General features: G+C 49.2%; 1 protein-coding gene across 11 annotated transcripts in view; it reads left to right on the top strand.

Annotated features, from left to right (window-relative positions):
- PFKFB3 (6-phosphofructo-2-kinase/fructose-2,6-biphosphatase 3) overlaps positions 1 to 19,009 on the top strand; it is a 144,332-nt gene that overhangs the window by 68,967 nt on the left and 56,356 nt on the right. For 8 of the 11 annotated variants that reach the window (XR_013379534.1, XR_013379535.1, XR_013379536.1 and 5 more), the window contains exon 15: positions 17,624 to 17,824. Coding sequence is in view for 3 of the 11 variants with exons in the window: in XM_077897298.1 (XP_077753424.1) it covers positions 3,958 to 4,002 (45 nt within the window). In the remaining 8 variants the exon portion in view is untranslated. Of the gene's footprint in view, positions 1 to 2,461; positions 2,515 to 3,957; positions 6,634 to 17,623; positions 17,825 to 19,009 lie in introns of those variants that run through there. The other 3 variants (XM_077897298.1, XM_077897299.1, XM_077897296.1) reach the window with 2 other exon arrangements.

Raw genomic sequence — 19,009 nt, 5'->3', positions numbered from 1 at the left:
AGACCTGAGTCTACTTTTTCCCTCGGAGTCAGAATTTGGTGCCAGTCGACGATGCCTTACGCCCGATGCATCGGATGCATCGTCTTTGAGGGTCTGTGCCTCCGCGGGGAGAGGCCTTTCATGTTGAAAGGAAAAGTAACTCAGGGCCTAGTTTGCAAGACAGGAGGACAGACTCTGGGGGGTGGGGGTGGGGGCTGCAGCCCTGCAGCCTCTCCCTTCTGTCCCAGCAGAGACCCGCTTCCCTCGGGGCTCCGGGACCCCGGCACTCTGGGGAGGTCTCTTTGGGGACCGTGGCTGTGGATCTGGTTGTCCTGTACCAGCACCTGCTTAGCCGTGATGGTCACGTTCAGGATTGGGTGCAGCATTTGAATCAGACCCGTTGGTTTCCCATGTCCTTTGCTGGCGTTCTGCAAGGCGTCTCTGGCTAACCGTCAGCTGGAGCAGCTGCTAGATAATTCGGTGTCTCCAGGGCTCCTGTGGCCCCCACCAAGGAAGGAGCCCTGAGGCCTTCCATCCTGGAGTTCCATTAACAGCCACCATGATACACCCACCTGCCCCGGCCGCTCAGGGCATTATCTGCCCATTCTCCCTTTTGCCAGTCGGGTGACTCGGTGAGCTCAGCCTGGGGGCTTAAAAGTGTGGCTTGTTCTTGGAAAACGGTTGTTTCATCGTGCTTGGATCAGGGGCCCCCACCTGCAGCGGAATCTATTTTGCGATGCGGCTTGTTTGCATATAGCCCGTGTCTTTGGGCCTTAAAATACCCCAGGAGGTCCGTGGGGGGCAGTTCTGGCCCTTTTTACCAGATGACCCAGAGTCAGGCACTTGCCTGTGGCCGTCCAGCTAGTCAGTAGCACACCCGGGTCTCCTTCTCCTGAAGGCCGACCACTTTCCCTCTGCTGGCATAGTCTGGGCACAGTCCGGGTGCTCTCACCTACCCCTGGCCCCGGGCACCTGACGTCTGCGGCCCGTGGGGCACTGGCCAGAGCTGTTGGGTGCTCCTTTCAGCTCTTGCAGCTTCTCCCTTGCAGCTGTCCTCTGCGCCTAGGCTGTGTTTACTTACCGGGGGCCTGTCCGTTAAATTCAGTCTTTAAAGACAGACTGTCCTATGTCTGGTTCCTCCTGGAACCCAGGCGTTGCACACCGAGTGCTTCTAGAGCAGGAGATCCCCTGCCGTGAAAATCAGCCTTTGGATTTGGAGCCTTCTACTTTTGCATCTGTGCATATCCTCTTCTTTTTGAGTCTTATGGCCTGGTGTTGCCAGGAAAGAGAGCTTCCTGCTGGGAGGAGGGTCCCCCTTGGGCATCTCGCCCACCTTCTTTTTTTTTTAAGATTTTATTTATTGGGCAGCTCTGGTGGCGCAGCGGTTTAGTGCCGCCTGCAGCCAGGTGTGATCCTGAAGACCTGGGATCGAGTCCCACATCAGGCTTCCTGTATGGAGCCTGCTTCTCCCTCTGCCTGTGTCTCTGCCCCTCTCTCCCTCTGTCTCTATGAATAAATAAAATCTTTAAAAAAAAAAAAGATTTTATTTATTGATTCATGAGAGACACACAGAAAGAGGCAGAGACACAGGTGGAGGGAGAAGCAGGCTCCCTGCAGGGGTCCTGATGTGGGACTCAATCCTGCCAGGATCAGGCCCTGAGCTGAAGGCAGATGCCCAACCGCTGAGCCATCCAGGTGTCCCACCCCCGACCTTCTAAGGTTGAACTTGCCCCTTCTCCATGGCTCCTAATGCCTTTGGCTAGAATCCCTCCAGGTCAGCAAAAAATGTACCCTCTGGACCCATCACACCCTGCATTCCACTCCGGGGTCCCGGCATCCAGCCCAGCCTGGAAGGGTGAGCCCGTGTCTGAGACTGCAGGCCCCCGGTTTTACGCCTCCATTCAAACCGAGCCGGGTTTGGATCTTGGTTTTCCTATCTGACCCTCTGTCTTTGGAATTCTGGGCGAGGTCCTGCCATTCCAGGCTCTTCTGTTTTCTCATCTGCAAGACGGAGACGGTAACGTTACGAGGCGTTTTGGTGGTGACGCTGCAGGTGCAGCGCTTAGGATACCCGGCACAGAGAGCGCGGGGCGGGCAGGAGCCGTTAGTGTAGGAGAGTCCGCGCCCCCTGCTTTGCTGCGGTGCCTGGGGTGCTGGGGTTTGGCTCCCGCTGCACTTTGATCCCTCCTCCCCATTCCTCTGCACGGGCCCGGTGGGGTGTCTTCTCAGGAGCAGCAAGAGCGCCAGGACTGGGGACCGGGGGGACCCCTGGGGCTCTCCGGGGTGTGGCCTGAGCACACCCGGGCTGGGCGCAGCGCCCTGCAGTCCTCCCCCAGGGTGGCGCCCGTGCTCTGGGGCCGGCTGGCCATCGGGCGGCCTCGATTTTGAAGTTTCAAACGCACACGAGAAAGAAGCTCCTACTAAAGCTGTTTTCTGTTCTTTTCTGACATGCTCTTCCCTTCCCCCCCACTATGCTTGAAAGACGAACTGTTTGTCACATTTTCTCAAAGTTTTCTCCCTACTAACCTTGGAAAGGTAAATGGCTCGGTGCATGCCCCTCCCTGTCCCCCCCACATCTCCCCGAGTCATGGCATCTCAGCCTGCCAGGGCATCTCGGTCTGTGTGAAGACTGGCCATTGTCAAGTCTGTGACTCATACACCCCGTGCCGGAGAACACGTGTCTTCCAAGAGCCGCACCATTGTCTGGAGGTCCTCTCTCTCGTTTCCTCGTTTCCCCGTTTCCCTCCACATGGCCTGAGCCAGGGCACCATGAGTGAGTGATGTGACGTGGCCTGTGCCTGCAGTCCCCAGTGTCATTGTTGCATCTGTCATCATCCGCGGGCGCTCCAAGCCCTGGGCGTGAGAGGTGTGCGGGCGGGCTCGGGCCGGCAGGTGCGGCGGGAGCCCCCACGAGTGGCGGGGTGCAGGCTGCCAGGTGCCCCCTGGGGAGGCCCCCCGGCCACAGACGCCGCGTGGTGTCCTTGTGGCGGGGGGCGGCCCGGGCTGGGTGGGGCTGAGCACGGGCTTGCGTAGCCCGGTGCTTCCCACGAGGCTCTTCTCTGCAGATGTCCCCGGTCCCGCACGGCAGGGGAGCCGGCCGGCGCCATCCCTGGACCCCTGCGTGTCTGTGTCCCCGGCTTCCGCCCTCCCCTTAACCCTGCCCCCTTTGCACCGACTTGCTGGAGACACTCGGGATGGGAAAGAGCACCTTCCCAGATTGGGTTTCCTTTCTTTGTGGGGTGGATTGAGGTTGGACAGAGAGCCCGCCGCTGGGCAGTGGCAGCTGCCATCTGTCCCCAGCTGATGGGAACACTTTTTTTTTTTTTAAGGGGGTTTTGAGACTGGTCAGCTTCACAGGGGGTGGGACTTCCAGCTACGGTTGCTTTTGTTAGAACAGGAAGAGCTTTAGTAATACTTGCCTGTCCCTGCCTGGCTTCCTCGCCGGGGTTGTCCCCGTCCCCACCCGCCAGCCAGTGGCACCCGTGTCCAAGCTGCCCAGCCCATGTTCTGGAACTGAGATTCCAGGGGCCGGAGTGTGTGGTCTACTTGAGCCACGTTGGGAGGAGAGTCCTTACACTTCTATGGAGGAAGGCGCCATCCCCCACCCCTCCCCATATCTCCGCAGGCGGCAGGAGCCCTCCAGGTACAGGCGGGGGCAGTCCCAGGGCTCCCAACAGTCCCCAGAGCCCCGACCCACGAGAGCTGCCTGCTGCCCCCTGCCTCCTAGAGGCAGATGCCAGGCCTCTGCCCCGAGGGCCCTCTCCCGGTGACCCGGGCCTAGCTTCCACCACGCTCCTGCAGCCCACCTGCCCTTCTTTCCACCTGTTAGGCCCTGGCGCTCTTCTGGGGCCATGTCCTTTGTCTGAGGGAGGGGGGGTGGTCTCGACTGCATGGCTTCATTTAGTCTTTGGGTTTAGGAGCCTAGTGGATGGTAAGTAATAATTCCCCTTCCTCGCCCCTCTCTTCTCCTGGAAACAGAACCTGAAAGGCACCCAGAGCGGCATCGACGCCAGGACCCACTGAGGCAGCCCCGTCGGTTCCATGCCAGTTCCATTCCTACCGCTTAGTTAGTGCTTTTCCATCTACCTGAGGCCAGCGATCCCAAGGACTGCTTCCAGCCCCGGGTGGGTGGTGTGGAAGCGGGGCCCGCCGGCCGCAGAGAACCGTGCCCCCCACCCGCCAGCAGCGGGGCGGCCCAGACCCCAGGAGGCCTCTCCTTGTGTGCGCACACGTGTGGAATTCGTGCTGCGGCCACCCCCGCCCTGCGCTCTCCTTGGACTTGCGGACCCTCCACGGGGCTTGGGAAGGACAATGAGCCGTGGAAGACGTGGGACGAGCCCCTCCCCAGGAGGGGATGTTGGCCTCCATGCTGTTTCATTTTGTTGTAGTTTCTATGATCCTGACCTGGTATGTCCCCAGCTTGGGGAGGTGACGCTGGCCCCACAATCCTAAATTTCAAGGCAGCCTAGATCCCAGTTGCTGAAGATGAAGGGATGGTGAACACTTTCACAGGGCTCTTCTGTGCCTCGGGGCCTGGGACGCCGCCCTGCGAAGGAAGGGTGCGGACGGGTGCGGGGCGGGGGCCGCAGGTGGAGAGGGGGGCGGTGAGCCAGATGCGCCTGTGCCATCAGCAGCCCCCCGCCGCGGGTCCCCACGCCCCGCCTCTGTTCTGCCCCTGGAGATGCTGACGGACAGTCTGGCCTTGTAGACAAGAGGAAATAATCTTGCCGGCATAGCCCTGGGGCTGCCGTCCTACGAGAACCGAGGCACCCGAACCGAGGCACCCTTGAGGTGGCTCCCCGGGGGCCGCTTGCTTTTGCACTTTCTAAGTGGCGGAGCGCGAGGCCGGAGGGATGCACCTTCTCTGGAGGACCTTGGGTGATGTCTGGGTTTCGTGCCCTGGGAGGCCAGAGCTCCATGGGGAGTGGGGCATGCCGCCCGCGCAATGGGGAGCTCTGGGGGACCCCAGTCCACCAGGCCGGGAGCACGCTGTTCGGATCATTGCAAGGCTGACCCGGCACATGGAGTAGAGGTGATCAGGGGTCCGGCCTCCTTCCTTCCGGGATGTTTGTCGCCTCCCTGTGTTTCCGGGGAGGGGACAGTGGCCCAGCCCAGGCCTCAGCTGCAGCCACTTCCAGGAGGCTGGCTGTGGTCTCCTGGCAGGACTGAGCTCAATCCTGCGTATTTTTGTGGAGCATCTGCTGTACACCTGGCACGCTGCCGGGTTGCTCGGAATTCCGAAGAAGAGAATGTCCTCGCCTTCGTGGCTCCTGTGGCATCTTTGGGGGGTGGTTCAAAGCAGGGCTTGTGGGACATACGGTTCTGAAGACCTATAGTGTCTGCCTGCTGGTTTCTCCTTGCTGCCTCCGTGGACTGGGGACCAGGAGGTGTCTTGAGGCCCAGAAGAAAGGATTTGGAGACTCTGGTAGAATTTGTCCAAACGACCCTTTGAAGGATCTCTAAAAGCTGGTGCCAAAGGTCACTTCCCTTGCTCGCCCTCTGCTTTCGAGCCTGACAGCCTTGCCCCTCCTAGGTCTCGAGGCAGGTGCTGGGAGCGGGGTCACCGGGGCTTGGGCATCCAGAGCGGGAACCGGACGATGCGCGTTTCCCTGCTTGGGGTTCGGTGGGAACCTGGGGTGTGCTTCAGGTACCATAGAGTCCCATCCATGGGGTTCACACCGAGCCATTCAGATCCTCCCCCCATTCTTCCCCAGGGGGGCACTTTGCCCGAGAGGATGTCCGTGTATCCCAGTTCCTGTGCAACCGAAGATGGGTTGATTTCCCTTTCCTGCCATCCCGAGTCCCGTCAGATGGCAAGTGTGTGTGCGCACCAGCACGTGCTTGTAGGTTGGTCGTAGTTTTTGACAGAAGGGCCTGCGGCTCTGCTCTTGAGAATGGCCTTCTCCTTTTCACGCTGGCTGCCAGAGCCGACTCGGAGTCTTGACCCTTCCCAGCCATCAGGTGCACCCCGCCTGCCTGACTGCTGAGGTCGGTCCCTACGGAAGCTAACATCCTGAACAGCCGGCTGTAAAGGCCCAGGTGGGGCGAGAGAACAAACACGGACGAGGAGAGAGACCTCTGAGAGAACAGAATGCTGTCCGGATGAAAGCCGTGATCTGACTTGAGGCGCCGGACAGAGGGAGTGTTTGAGCTGCAGTCACGGGGCGCCTGCTGCTCTGGACTCTTGCCTCTCACCCCCCCCTCCCCACTCCACCCCCTGAAAAATATTCGGGACCAATTTTGTTAACTTGGCATAAGTTTGTTTTTGGGTGGGTTTACCCCTGCCCGTAATTCTGTCCTGAGACCATGGGCGAAGCTCATCACTTGTGGGGAGAAGAGACACAACCACACCAATGATGTTTTCGTTTGTAATACTTGAAATTTATTTTTTTATTATTTTGATAGCAGATGTGCTATTTATTTATTTAATATGTATAAGGGAGCCTGAAAATAGAAAGCTGTATAGATTGGGTTTAGTTGTTCGTTGGTTGGTTTGGGGGCCTTTTACGTGTGACTTAAGACTTCTCTGTGTTCTGTATGTTGTCTGAATTAATGACCTGGGATGAGGCTGTGCCAGCTTTCAAACAGGGGATGCTTTTCAGAAATTTGTATATTTTGCAATTGCCGAAACAATAAAATACCTGGTTGAAATAAGCGGATGAAGTATACCTCTGATCCTTCTCTGGGGGTGTGGGGGGTGTGGTGGTGGTGACACTTGTGGTCAGTGCACCAAGTTTCTACCACTGGGCTCTTGACTGACCTACCATCCATCATCGTCCTTTAACCAGGACATGCAGGTCCTGATAGGTCCTGGTGGACTAGAACCCCCAGTTTACAGTAGGGTGCCCTATGGGTTCTATGGGTTTTGACAGATGCATACCGATGGGGTGTCCCATCACCACTACAGAGGCCCCACGTTTTGTGTTCCCTTCATCCCATACCCTTGCTCTTCAGCCCGTTCAACAGAAGCATGCTCATGCAAGCATTGCAGCTCATGATGGCCCTGGGCAGAATTAGAGGAAGGCATTTGGTTTTAGGTTCTGGGTTCCTTTCACTTTCCCTGCCTTCCCCCTACCCCCTTGTGGCCCTTTCAGTTTCTACTGGGGAAAAAACTCAGTCGAACTTCTAGGGTCACTCTGCTACTATTCCTGAGCAAGTTATTTTGCTTTAGCACTTTTGTCTCTACGGATGAGGACTCTCTCATACAGGCAGGGTCGAGGGCTGGATGAGAACACGTGAGTGGCCGGAAGGCAGCCCTGAGTATCTCCTTCACACAGAGTATTGATGACCGACAGTGCTCTCATTGGGTCTGACTTTTCTCCCATGGGCGCCCCCTGTTCTGCTCCAGAAATAGACCTTGCTCCCAAATATTCTTTCCGCCTCCCTTTCGCTTTCTCAACCCTAGCTGTGAAGAGAACAGGAGTCAGCAGTTGGGCACCTCTATTCCAAGGTTATCTGTAACCAGCGTGGCGGGGCCAAGCGCTTTGATAAAGGGCCTTGGCTGGCAACAGGGAGTGCAGGCAGCCGCTGCAGGCCGGGCCTGACCCACGCTTCAGGCCAGCCTCTCAAGTTCTGAGCCCATGTTTGAGTGCTCGTTATGCGTTGGGTGCAGGGCTTCGCTATGTGGCCTTCACAGATGTGGGTCTTTGCCCCTAGATTGGGGCTGATGTCTTAGGTTATCTACCAAAGAAATTAGAAGGTGGTCCTAAAAGAGGTTGTATGCATACTTTTTTTTTTTTTAAGACCCCATTTATTCATGAGAGACACAGGCAGAAGGAGAATTAATCAGGCTCCGTGGGGAGCCCGATGTGGGATTCAATCCCAGGACCCCGGGATCACAATCTGAGCCAAAGGCAGATGCTGAACCACCCAGGTGCCCCTGTTTGCATACTTTAAAGTCCTGGGCCTACCAGGTGATGGGAATCTGCAAGTTTCCTGACCTTTTGGGCAATCTCCTGAATACATCTGTGTGTCACCTTGGGCCAGAGCTATAATGACTGAATAAATATTGAGGAAAGGGTGACCAGGTGGGTGAGTGGGGGAAGAGAGGCAGAAAGCTGCGGGAAGGCGAATGCCAGAAGGAAATTGATTCATTACTGAGGTCCTACAAGCCACGCTGTGCCTCTTTATACCTTGAAAACCAGAGTAGGAATTCCCCTGGAGCAGATAAAGCTATGCCAAGGACTAACCACTACATTGCGGAGGACTTAGTTAACCATCTTCAGGGACTGTTACTGTCACATCTATTTTATGGATGAAGAATCTGAGACTTAATGAAGGTGACTTAGCCCTTGCGTTGGCAGGTAACTTTTAGTGATTCAAATCCAGGTATCTGGGACCCTAGAGTTGGTGGCTTTAACCATTAAAAAATGTTCCCTTCATGTCTCCTTGGTCTTTCCACAGTAAAGTGAGTTAGCAGTGGAAGCAGGGCGGCTTTAAGCTGCTTGCCTGTCGGGCTGGGAGGCATGGGCGTTCCCTCCCATCATGCTCCCTGTGGTGCTCAGCTGGTGGTCAGATGGTCAGGATCTTTAGAGAAGTCATCAGCAGAAGATGGGAGCCATGGCTCAGATTTCAGAAATCCCCAGGTAATATCCAAAATCTATCTTGGCAGGAGTTCCTCCCAAGAATTTTATTGGCACTTCCAAGAAGTAGCAGATAGCACTGTGCCATAAAGGGTGGGAGGCCCGGGAGGGGTGGGGAGTGGGCAAGTGGGTGCTCAGGGAGGTTTACCTCTGAGTAAACAGAGCTGGTGGCATCACTCTTCTGGGGACCTGGGCAGGACCTGCATTCCTGATGCTAGATGCTGCCCCCCTGTAGTCCAGACCTGCTGGTGGGAGCAACCAGCTAGTCTGACTCTCGTCACACTTTGCCCTCAGCTCCTTTAACATTTTTCTCACCAGCATTGTTGGGAATATTTTAATTTGGGATTATTTAATAAACCTAACTGAGAAAAATAGTCCAGTATTTGACAAGCAGCAGCTAATTAGACCATAGTGTTGCACCATCCATTTGAGCGAGGTGTTAAAAAGTATCAAACTATTAAAAAGGAGAAGAAAATACTGGGTGGACAAAAATCAAGCTTAAAAGCTATAAAAGAAGCCACAGAGGAAACACTGAGATTCCACAATGTAAATACTTCTAATTTCAAAGTCATTAGCCACCGTTGTAAGTGGATGAAGTGGAGCTCATGGAGAGCTCAGTGGAGCTGAGTGGAGCTCAGTGGAGAAGTGTCCCCTTGTGCAACAGGCTTCATGACATTGCGTTGTCAGTGAATCCTCAATGCTGGGGTCAGGTGGGGGTACAGGTAAGCTCTTTCCAGGCTGCAGGCATCAGAGTAACTCTACTTCGACATGTTGGATCACTGAACAAAAGATGCCTCACCTGGATATTTTGGCAACTGCATTTGGCGAGTAAAGGACAGAGGGGACACTCAAGGTCTGGGTGGGACTCAGTTCATCTCCAAGTCCTGGCTGTGTGATAGAATTCGGGGACTGGGGCGATGAATTGACCAGGCAACCCCAGGCTTTGGAGATGGATAGTCTCAGGTCCATCTCTTTTCCCACCACGTTCTAGATGTGTGGCCTTGGACAAGTTCATGTTTTTTAACTTGTTTCTCAATCATAAAGTGGAGAAGTTCATACCACATTTTTTTAAATAAGATTTACTATCTTTTTTTTTAATTTTTAAATAAGATTCACTATCAATTTTTTATTTTTTTATTTTTAAATAAGATTCACTGTCGATTTGATTTTCACACAAAGCAGAATGAACCATCTGCACATCCAATGCAAGAAAAAAGTTGAACTTTTGGGTGTGTTAAATGTAGACGAAATTTGTCCTTAGAAGTAGAGAAATACCATAATTACTTTTCAGACTTTGTCAGGGACTTTTATAAATGAGACCTTGACAGAGTAAGCACCCAAGTGATAGCTATTAATCTAATGATGCGCATCAGATGCTTCAAATGCAAAGCAGATATTGTTACTCCCACCTTATAGAGGTGTGGCTGAGGCCAGGAGAGCTGAAGGATCCTGCTTGATTTTTGCCTAGCCACTACTAGGGGTAAGCCCCAGGCTGGTTAGACTGCCAAATCACGCAGCCTAAGAACCACACGGCTGAGCAAGGCCCTGCTGGATGAGTCACCAACCACAAGACTGGGGCCGAGTTGCATGTTAATTAGCGAGCTCGCTTTTGTGTCCTGGGGCTATGGAGAGGTCTGTCTGCATCCAAATGAAGAGCAGATTTTCTTTAAAGGCCTGTGATTCAGGAGGCTTGCAGAGCCTTGAAGACCAGATATCCAGTGTCTAAGGTTCTGTGTTTTCCTCCACTCACCTCTTCCAAATAGGGCCTATAGACCAGCGTCTTTGGGGCTATCCTATTCCTGGGTGTACATGAAGACTTTCGTACACGAAAAGACTTTTCGTATCACACACACGTAGATAGTTTTAGGGGAATAGATTTACAGATCCTCAACTTCCATAGTCACTCTTTTATATTATTTTTTAATATATTTTTAATTTATTTTTATTTTTTATTGGAGTTCAATTTGCTAACACATAGCATAACACCCAGTGCTCATCCCATCAAGTGCCCCCCTCAGTGCCCGTCACCCAGACACCCCATCCCCCGCCCACCTTCCTTTCCACCACTCCTTGTTCGTTTCCCAGAGTTAGGAGTCTCTCATGTTCTGTCTCCCTCTCTGATATTTCCCACTCATTTTCTCTCCTTTCCCCTTTATTCCCTTTCACTATTTTTTATATTCCATCACTCTTTCTAAAACAGCCTGAGAAGTTTACGCACCTTCACAGTTCGTGTTTCTCTGCTTTGCAAACAAAAGGCAATCCCTCACCCACCCCAAAAGCAGTTACTAGAGTGCATTGCCCAAGGGTGGAAACATCTCCTGGGCACCCAGCAGAGGGAAGCCTCCTTTAATGATTAACTCCAGACACTGTGAACGCCCATGGATTTCTTTCCTAACCTGGCTCTCTATTAAAGCTGGGATTCCGCTACTACTGGAATGTTCTAAATTGAGAACAAGTGAAGCACTATAAATTAGTACAGCAGTTCCCCGACTTTCTGGTCTCAAGATTTTTTTAGACTCTTAAAATTTCTAAAGATTCCAAAGAGCCCTTGTTGATATGGATTACTTCTACCCATATGTAGTGTATTTGAAATGAAAACCGTGACATTTTTTTAAAAAGACGTGTACTTAATAATTTATTTTAAAATAACAAACTCCTTACAGGTGATAAATGACATATGCAAAGCAACTGATTTTCAAAATAGAAAATATGCAGTGAGAAGAATGGCATTTGTATTTTTTTATAAATCTCTTTCAGGGCTAATTCTCATATCTGATTTTGGTATTCCATCTGTTGTGATATATTTATTGCTTGGGTTGAAGTAAGTATATAATGAAAATCTGGCTTCATACAGTTATGTAGATGAACATGAGCAGAGTATATTAATATCCTTTTCAGATAATCATGAGTATTCTTTGATCCTACACCCAAAGTGGACACATTATAGTGTTTTAAAATTTTGTTGGGGTGTTGGATCTGCAACGGTATCAGTGAATTTTTCATACTTTGTTACATTAAAATTCATTTGGTTGATCTTGCTCTTTGAATTGATTTTTTTCATCCATGCATAATTATATAATATCCAACATAGGTCATTTGGAAAACATTGGTTCACCGAGTTACAGAGATCTTCTAAATGCTGACACATTTCAAAACGTAATATTAAAAAATCACATTGATGGATATCCTTCTAATGCTCGCTTCAGCATCATATATACTAAGATTAATATCCTTTTAATCTCGTTAGAAAATTCTCGAAGCATTGAAAAACTATCAGTCTTGTAATGACAGATATGTTTTCTACATTTCTAATTTTTATTTCAAAACTTGAAATTTCCAACAAATACTGTCAGTTGTTTTCCATAGTGGTAGCTCACTGCATTTTTTAGAGACTCTAGGTATTGTTTTTACAATTTAAACGCCCCCCCCCCCTTATTGTAGAGTGGAAATCTGACAATTCCTATGCATAAATCCTTTCACTGGCCACCCATTTATTTCCCACAAGAAAAGGATAGGATGTTAGCATGGTGACAAATTCCCCAAGCCAAGGACCCTTCTGCTTACCTCTTAATCCCGCCCTCATGACCTCCAGACATTGCCATCCCAACTGTCACCATCCTGAGCCATGCCCTCCATTCTTGAACCTCTCCACTTTCTCCTCTCTGGCGGGATCACAAATATTTCCCTCCAATTCCACCAAGTCCCATTAATCCTTTAAGATTCAATCTGAGATGTCAGTCTTTGGGTCTGTCTTCCCTTCACCTTTGTGATGGTTAATTTTATGTATCGACTGGGCCATAGGATGCCCAGATATTAAATATCTGCAAGGGCGTTGTTTGTTGTTGTTGTTTTGCAAGAGTGTTTTTGGATGAGATTAACATCTAAATGGGTAAATGGCATAAAGCAGATTGCCCTGCCTCATATGGATGGGCCTCACCAAATCTGCTGAAGGCCTGAATAAAACGAAAGGCTGACCTCCATCAGCTCTTTTGGGTCTCTAGCTTGCTGACTGGTCCTGCATATCTTGGGATTTATTAGCTCCCCCCCCTTCAAATATATATATAAATACATATACATAAAGTGTACAGATTATAAACAGACTATTATGTAGCCATATGACAACATGAAGCTGAGTGTGGGGTGCTCTCAGAGTATGGAATGTGGAGGTGTCAGGGTTATTCTCCAGAGGAGCAGAATGAGTGGACTCGTGTGTGTGTGTGTGTGTGTGTGTGTGTGTGTGTGTGTGTGTGTGTGTTAAGTACTCTGTAACCAACCACAGAATGAATAAGATGATGGTGAATGAGTGAGGAAAGGACCACCTTGTGGGGTCTCTCATCCTTCTGTTTCAGGTTACTTCCTACCTTTTTGTCTTTGTCAACCAAATTGTTTTTCACTTGATTGATCACACATCATATTCTCAGCCACCATTCTGATCATACAGTATTTGTTAGATGCTCTAACTATAGCCACTAACCAATGGGCAAAATGGAACCCATGCAACTCTGCACTTCCCTCTGATCCCAGGAGTCAGGTGGGGATGGCCTGTGTCCCTGACTGCTTTTGCAGAATCTGGGACCAGTTGGTCTTCCCCCAGTTGAATCCCTTCTTTTCTCAGACAACCATGATTTGTTTAGCAAAGTGGCCTTTAAACTGGTACAGGGTTCCCCCTGGGGATTTAGGGAAGGCCTTCTAAGAAGTAGGGGAAATAGCAATACTTTCTAGCCAGCTCAGATCTTGAAATCCCCGGTTTATGCTACCTTCATTGAATAATTAAGGGAGTCTTATTCTTTGTTTTGTGCCCTAGAATTTTCTTATGTCCTGGGGGCCATGCAGCTAAGTGAGATTTGAGATAGACAAGAGGTGCATTCTCAGATCGGATCTGCAAAAGAATACACACGGAGTTTAAGGATTTTTGTGACATATGCATTTTTTTTTTTCAGGGAGAGTCATTTTGATATATTATTCCAAATAATATATGGTAGAATGAAGTGGTAGAGATGATAATTTTGTCTCAGTGTCTTGCCCTCTTCTATTTCTCTGCTAGTATCGGAGGATATAGCCTTCTTGTGAGAGAGTTCCCCTTGAAAGCAAAGCAGAGAATATCAGAAAGAAATATCGAATGCTAAAAATTAAAAACGTAAAAACACGAACAACATTCTCAATATTCTCGAGCTGGAAAGAAAAGTACCTTTAAATAGTTGGAACAACAATATAGGTTAGCCATACATATTCTTTAAAATGTAATGGAAATGTTTTCTAGAACTAAAAGTATTTTCAGAAAACATTGGAAAAATCCCCACAGATAAAAACTTCTCTTGTCATCTGTTATGCTACAGAAGCTCCAGGACCGTGATGTCTCCATACCTACAACTTACTCTAAAATGATTGAGCTAAATTCACACACACACACATGCACAGAATGAATAGTAAAGCAAATGGAGTACAGTGTTGACAATAAGTACATCTGGTAAAAGCATATAGTTTGCTGTGGTTCTCTTCTTATTCCTGCAATTTTGCGATATTCTTATAATAGTCTTGCAAACAAAAAAGTGTTTTCTCAAGTCGAAGTCGGAAGCAGTTACTCCCTGAAATGTTCAGTAAAATAATGTCCAACATCAATATTTTTAAAAGTTAACTTTTTAAAAAAAGATTTTATTTATTCATGAGAGACAGAGACAGGCAGAGACACAGGCAGAGGGAGAAGCAGGCTCCATGCAGGGAGCCCGACGTGGGACTCAACTCCAGGATCATGTCCTGAGCTGAAGGCAGGCCCTAAACCGCTGAGCCACCCACGGATCCCCGCAAAAGTTAACTTTTCACATTGTCTTTACCACTTTTGATCTTCTGAACAGTTTTATTGAGCCAAATAGGATAAAAGATTACAGGTTCATTTCATCTTCAGGAATATAAAGGTCTAATTATTCAAACGGTTTTTGTTACAAAACTAAACTCCGAAGATGTCTACAGAGTTGGCTTTTAAATTGATAGACCAACAAGGACTAGAAAAGACAAAGCTCTGTCCAGTGTTTCTCACAAAACGGAAAGGGTGATAACATGAACACGTAGATATAGAAAATGTGTAAAATAGTTTCTTCTTAAAGGATTTCATGAATTCTTGAAGAGTCTCTGCCATTTAAGGTGAGACTAAAACCTGTGATATCAAATCATGATAAAATATTTATTCTGATTACTGCCAATCCTCCCTATATTTTATATTCTGTGCAGTAATGTCTACCTCCTATTAACAAAAATTAAAATTCTGTGCCCATGGCCTGACAGACTAGATTTTAGATATGCCTGCCTTTCTTTATCATGAAGTGTATGTAGAGAAAATCGGAACTTGATGGCTAGTAGAAGCAATGAAGCTACTTCTGATTTTTACTTTGTTTTATCTTTTAAAAACAAAACTTAAAAAACATGACTATCCTTACTTTACAGAGTCATCATTTGTTTGGACCTGCCCAGGACACCTGGGTTCTGAAGGCTGTTTACTCACTAGCTATTAGAATAAAATCCACATAATTAAAAATTCATCAAACACTTACCATGTGCCTGCTTCTAGGATGCTGGACATTTTTAAGCTTAGGACCCCTACCTAGATTTATATATAAAATGAAGAGCTTAGACACCAATCTCTTTAAAACTTTGTCAAAAGATTTATTTATCAGAGAGAGAGAGAAAGAGTGGAGGGAGAGGGGCAGAGGGAAGGGGAGAGAGAGAATGTCAAGCAGACTCCCCACTGACCATGGAGCCCAATGCAGGGCTGGAGCTCATGACCCTGAGATCATGACCTGAGCCGAAATCGAGTCCGATGCTTCACTGGCTGAACCACCCAAGCGCCCCTAAAAGACTTTTAAATTTTAAATAGTTTTAGATTTACAGAAGAGTTGCAAAGATAGTACAGAGAGTCCCCATATGCCCTTCATCCGTCTTCCCGAATGTTAACATCTTACAAACATACGGCACAGTCATCAAAACTAAGAATTAACATTAATACAATACTATTAAAACTACAGACTTTGTTTGAATTTTCCCCAGTTTTTCCAATAGTGTCCTTTTTTTATTTTTGGTTCCAGCATGCCGGGTCAGGATGGCGCATTGCATTTTGCTCTGCTGTCTCCTAAACCTCAACCCATCTGTGATAATCTGTCTCTCCTCTTCTCTCATGGCCTTGATGCCTTTGAAGAGTGCTTGTCAGGTGTCCTGTAGAATGTTCCTTATTTGGGGCTTATCTGGTGTTTTCTGGTGATTGGATTAAGGTTATGCATTTTGGGGAAGAGGCGTGCAGAGGTGAGGTGACTCTCTCATCACACCCTGTGTGGGGGAAGATGTGACAACAATAGGACTTACTACTGGTAATGTTAACCCATGACTTGGAAGGTGGCATCTGCCGGTTTTTGCCACTGTCGAATTAGTATTTTTCCCTCTCAATGTTTAGTTATTTGGCAATGAGTCACAGTTCCCATGCGAGGAAGACCATTAGCTCCACTTCCAGCAGGGAGGAGTATCAAAGAATTTGTGGACATATGTTAAAACCACCGCAGTAATTAATATGTATATTGGGAGAGATACTTTGAGGACATACAAAGATTTTGGTTCTTAAAGTTTCAGCCTCTGATTTTAGTGCCCATGAGCCTATTTTCCTTGCAGCAAATACTATGATGGTCTAATGGCAATTTTTAAATTTTCCTTATTCCTTTTACACTTATTATGAGTAATTCTTTCCTAAGGAAAATTTTGCCTTTTCCCTATTTTTGTTTTTAATTCAACTGTGTGTTTATATCACTATGGAATCACAGATCTTCCTTCATAGATGAGGTTTTTTTTTTTTAAGATTTTATTTATTTATTCATGAGAGACACAGAGAGGCAGAGACACAGGCAGAGGGAGAAGCAGGCTCCATGCAGGGAGCCCAATGTGGGACTCGACCCCAGGATCCCAGGATCATGTCCTGGGCCGAAGGCAGACTCTCAACTGCGGAGCCACCCAGGTGTCCCCATAGATGAGTTTGTATGTTTCTTACCAGCTTTGTAGTTCTTCAATTTCCATGAACGACAGGCCTCCACTACCCAGAATATTAAGCACCTAATATACCTGACTGGGCAAGAGGTGGATCCCTGGGTTTCCACTCTGACCTACAAGTCAGCACCATCCTGGCTCATATTTTCCTCAAATGGCTTAACTAGTATGGCAAGATTTCACTTGGCTGTTCAGATGAAGCCTGTAGGTTGAAAATATTCTCATGGTAATGCACTGAAAACGGTTTTTTATCTTTTTAATTATTTTTAAAGATTATATTTATTCATCAGAGACATAGAGAGAGGCAGAGACACAGGCAAAGGGAGAAGCAGGCTCCATGTGGGGAGCCTGATGTGGGACTCGATCCCAGGACCCCAGGGTCACGACCTGAACTGAAGGCAGATGCTCAACCACTGAGCCACCCAGGTGCTCCAGAAAATGTTTTTATAAATAGTACGTTCGGGGGAATCCCTGGGTGGCTCAGCGGTTTAGCACTGCCTTCAGCCCAGGGCATGACCCTGGAGTCCTGGGATCGAGTCCCACGTCGGGCTCCCCGCATGGAGCCTGCTTCTCCCTCTGCCTGTATCTCTGCCTCTCTATGTCTCTCATGAATAAGTAAATAAAATCTTGAAAAAAAAAAAAAAAGCATGTTTGGTGACTGTGCAGCCTGGAGGGGTTCGGTTTTAGCTATTCCGTGAGGCCTTCCCATGTGACGGGGGGGTGGGGGGGTTAGCCCCGGGGCAAGCCCCTGTGGACCGCCTGTGACGTGCAAGGCTAAGTGTGGTAGGTATCAGAGCTAGCAGCAATCTAATGGATTCTCTAGGGATGCTCAGGTCCGTGAAGTTCCAGAACAGCCAAGGTAGCTGTGTGGAGAGGGAGGCAAGAGCTTCAGAGAACGGGAAAGAGAAGGGAGAGAGAGATTCCTTCACACATGTTTGGAAATGGAGCACCTGCTGGTCTCAGCACAACACACTTAGCATCTTTTGTCCAAGACTTGAGGGAAGCTTGGTCCCAGACTTCTTTCTGTTGTTCTTAAATTCCAGAAGGCATCAGTGGATGCAGTGTCTGAGGAACGACAAGTAGAGAGAGAGTCACACACAAGGAGGGAGAAGTAACCCCCCGTGACGGATTCGGGAAAAGCCTCCTTCCCTTCTGCCAGGCAGCGAGGACGTGGCCCCTCTGAGCAGGCTGGCCTTTGGGCCCTGTCATTCGATGTCCTTTGCACACCGGAGCCCTAGAAGCAGGTACGTTTTCCTACCGGGGCCTATTCTCTTTTTCTAATTCACTTTGCACCTCGACTACGCGGAATGGGGAAGAAGGTGCGACATAAACCGTTAGTCTTCATTTTATAACCTCAGGGCTGGGGAGTTGAAGGGTTGGCTCTGTTTCTTCTGCGCATCAGGGGACAGGGCGACCTCAGCTCAGCTGCGCAGGCCTTTCTGGGCCTCCGATCCCTTACCCGGACTAACAAAGCACTAGACACAGGCGACTCAGTGAAGCAGGTTTAGGGACCCCTTGACCCAGCTCTCCGAGGGAGCTGGACCACCACGGGCCACAGGAAGGCGGAGTTGGTCGGAGTGGAAGGGAATTCCTGGGGACACTACGGTGTCCCTGGAGCAATCTGCTTGCTCACTCTGTCTCAGAAGGACATGAACTGTATTCCAATTCAGACCACGCCTGACAGTGTGGGCCCAGCACCTGGGAAAAGCTGCACTCGGCAGGTGTTCTGGGTCAGTTGGACCCGAAAGTACACCCTAGCCCAGTCAAGAATCTGGGCTCTGTAGCACATGGTGGGCCAGCAGATTGTACGTGGACAAGTCATTCTGGGTCTTTTAAATCCACAGCTCACAAAGGATTAGGGTGGAGCAGGTAAGGACAAAGGTGTATCGCCCTGCCGTCTGGGGCCCCATGTCCTGAGGATGGCACTGTGCCCAAGTGCCAAGAGTGGCCTCAAATCAGGTTCATTCACTCACTCACTCCAAATTCATGGAGTTCCCATTATGGCCCAACACCGTGCTACATGCCAGGAGGAACTTTTATAGGAGTTGCAGGAGAAAAGCATTAGTTCTTATCAAAGAGAAGTGTAGGGAGCCTGGGGGGTTCAGTGGCTGAGCATCTTGTCTCCAGCTCAGGGTGTGACCCCGGGGTTCTGGGATCGAGTCCCTGCATGGAGCCTGCTTCTCCCTCTGCCTGTGTCTCTGCCTCTCTCTGTGCTTCTCATGAATAAATAAATAAAATCTTAAAAAAAAAAAAGATTAAAACCACAGAACACAACCATTTCATCTCAGAGCAGACAATCACTTAAAAGAATGACAAGAAGTTCTTAGGGGCTCCAGCATGCTGAAGAAGAATACATCAGTTTTGCAAAGTCGGGTGCCCAGAACTTTTGTTGAGGTGGCAACAGCTAGCCAGCATGGGTAACCAGTGGC

This window comes from Canis aureus, chromosome 5, assembly GCF_053574225.1.
Source record: "Canis aureus isolate CA01 chromosome 5, VMU_Caureus_v.1.0, whole genome shotgun sequence".
Lineage (NCBI taxonomy): Eukaryota > Metazoa > Chordata > Mammalia > Carnivora > Canidae > Canis > Canis aureus.
This window is presented reverse-complemented; position numbering and strand designations above follow the sequence as displayed.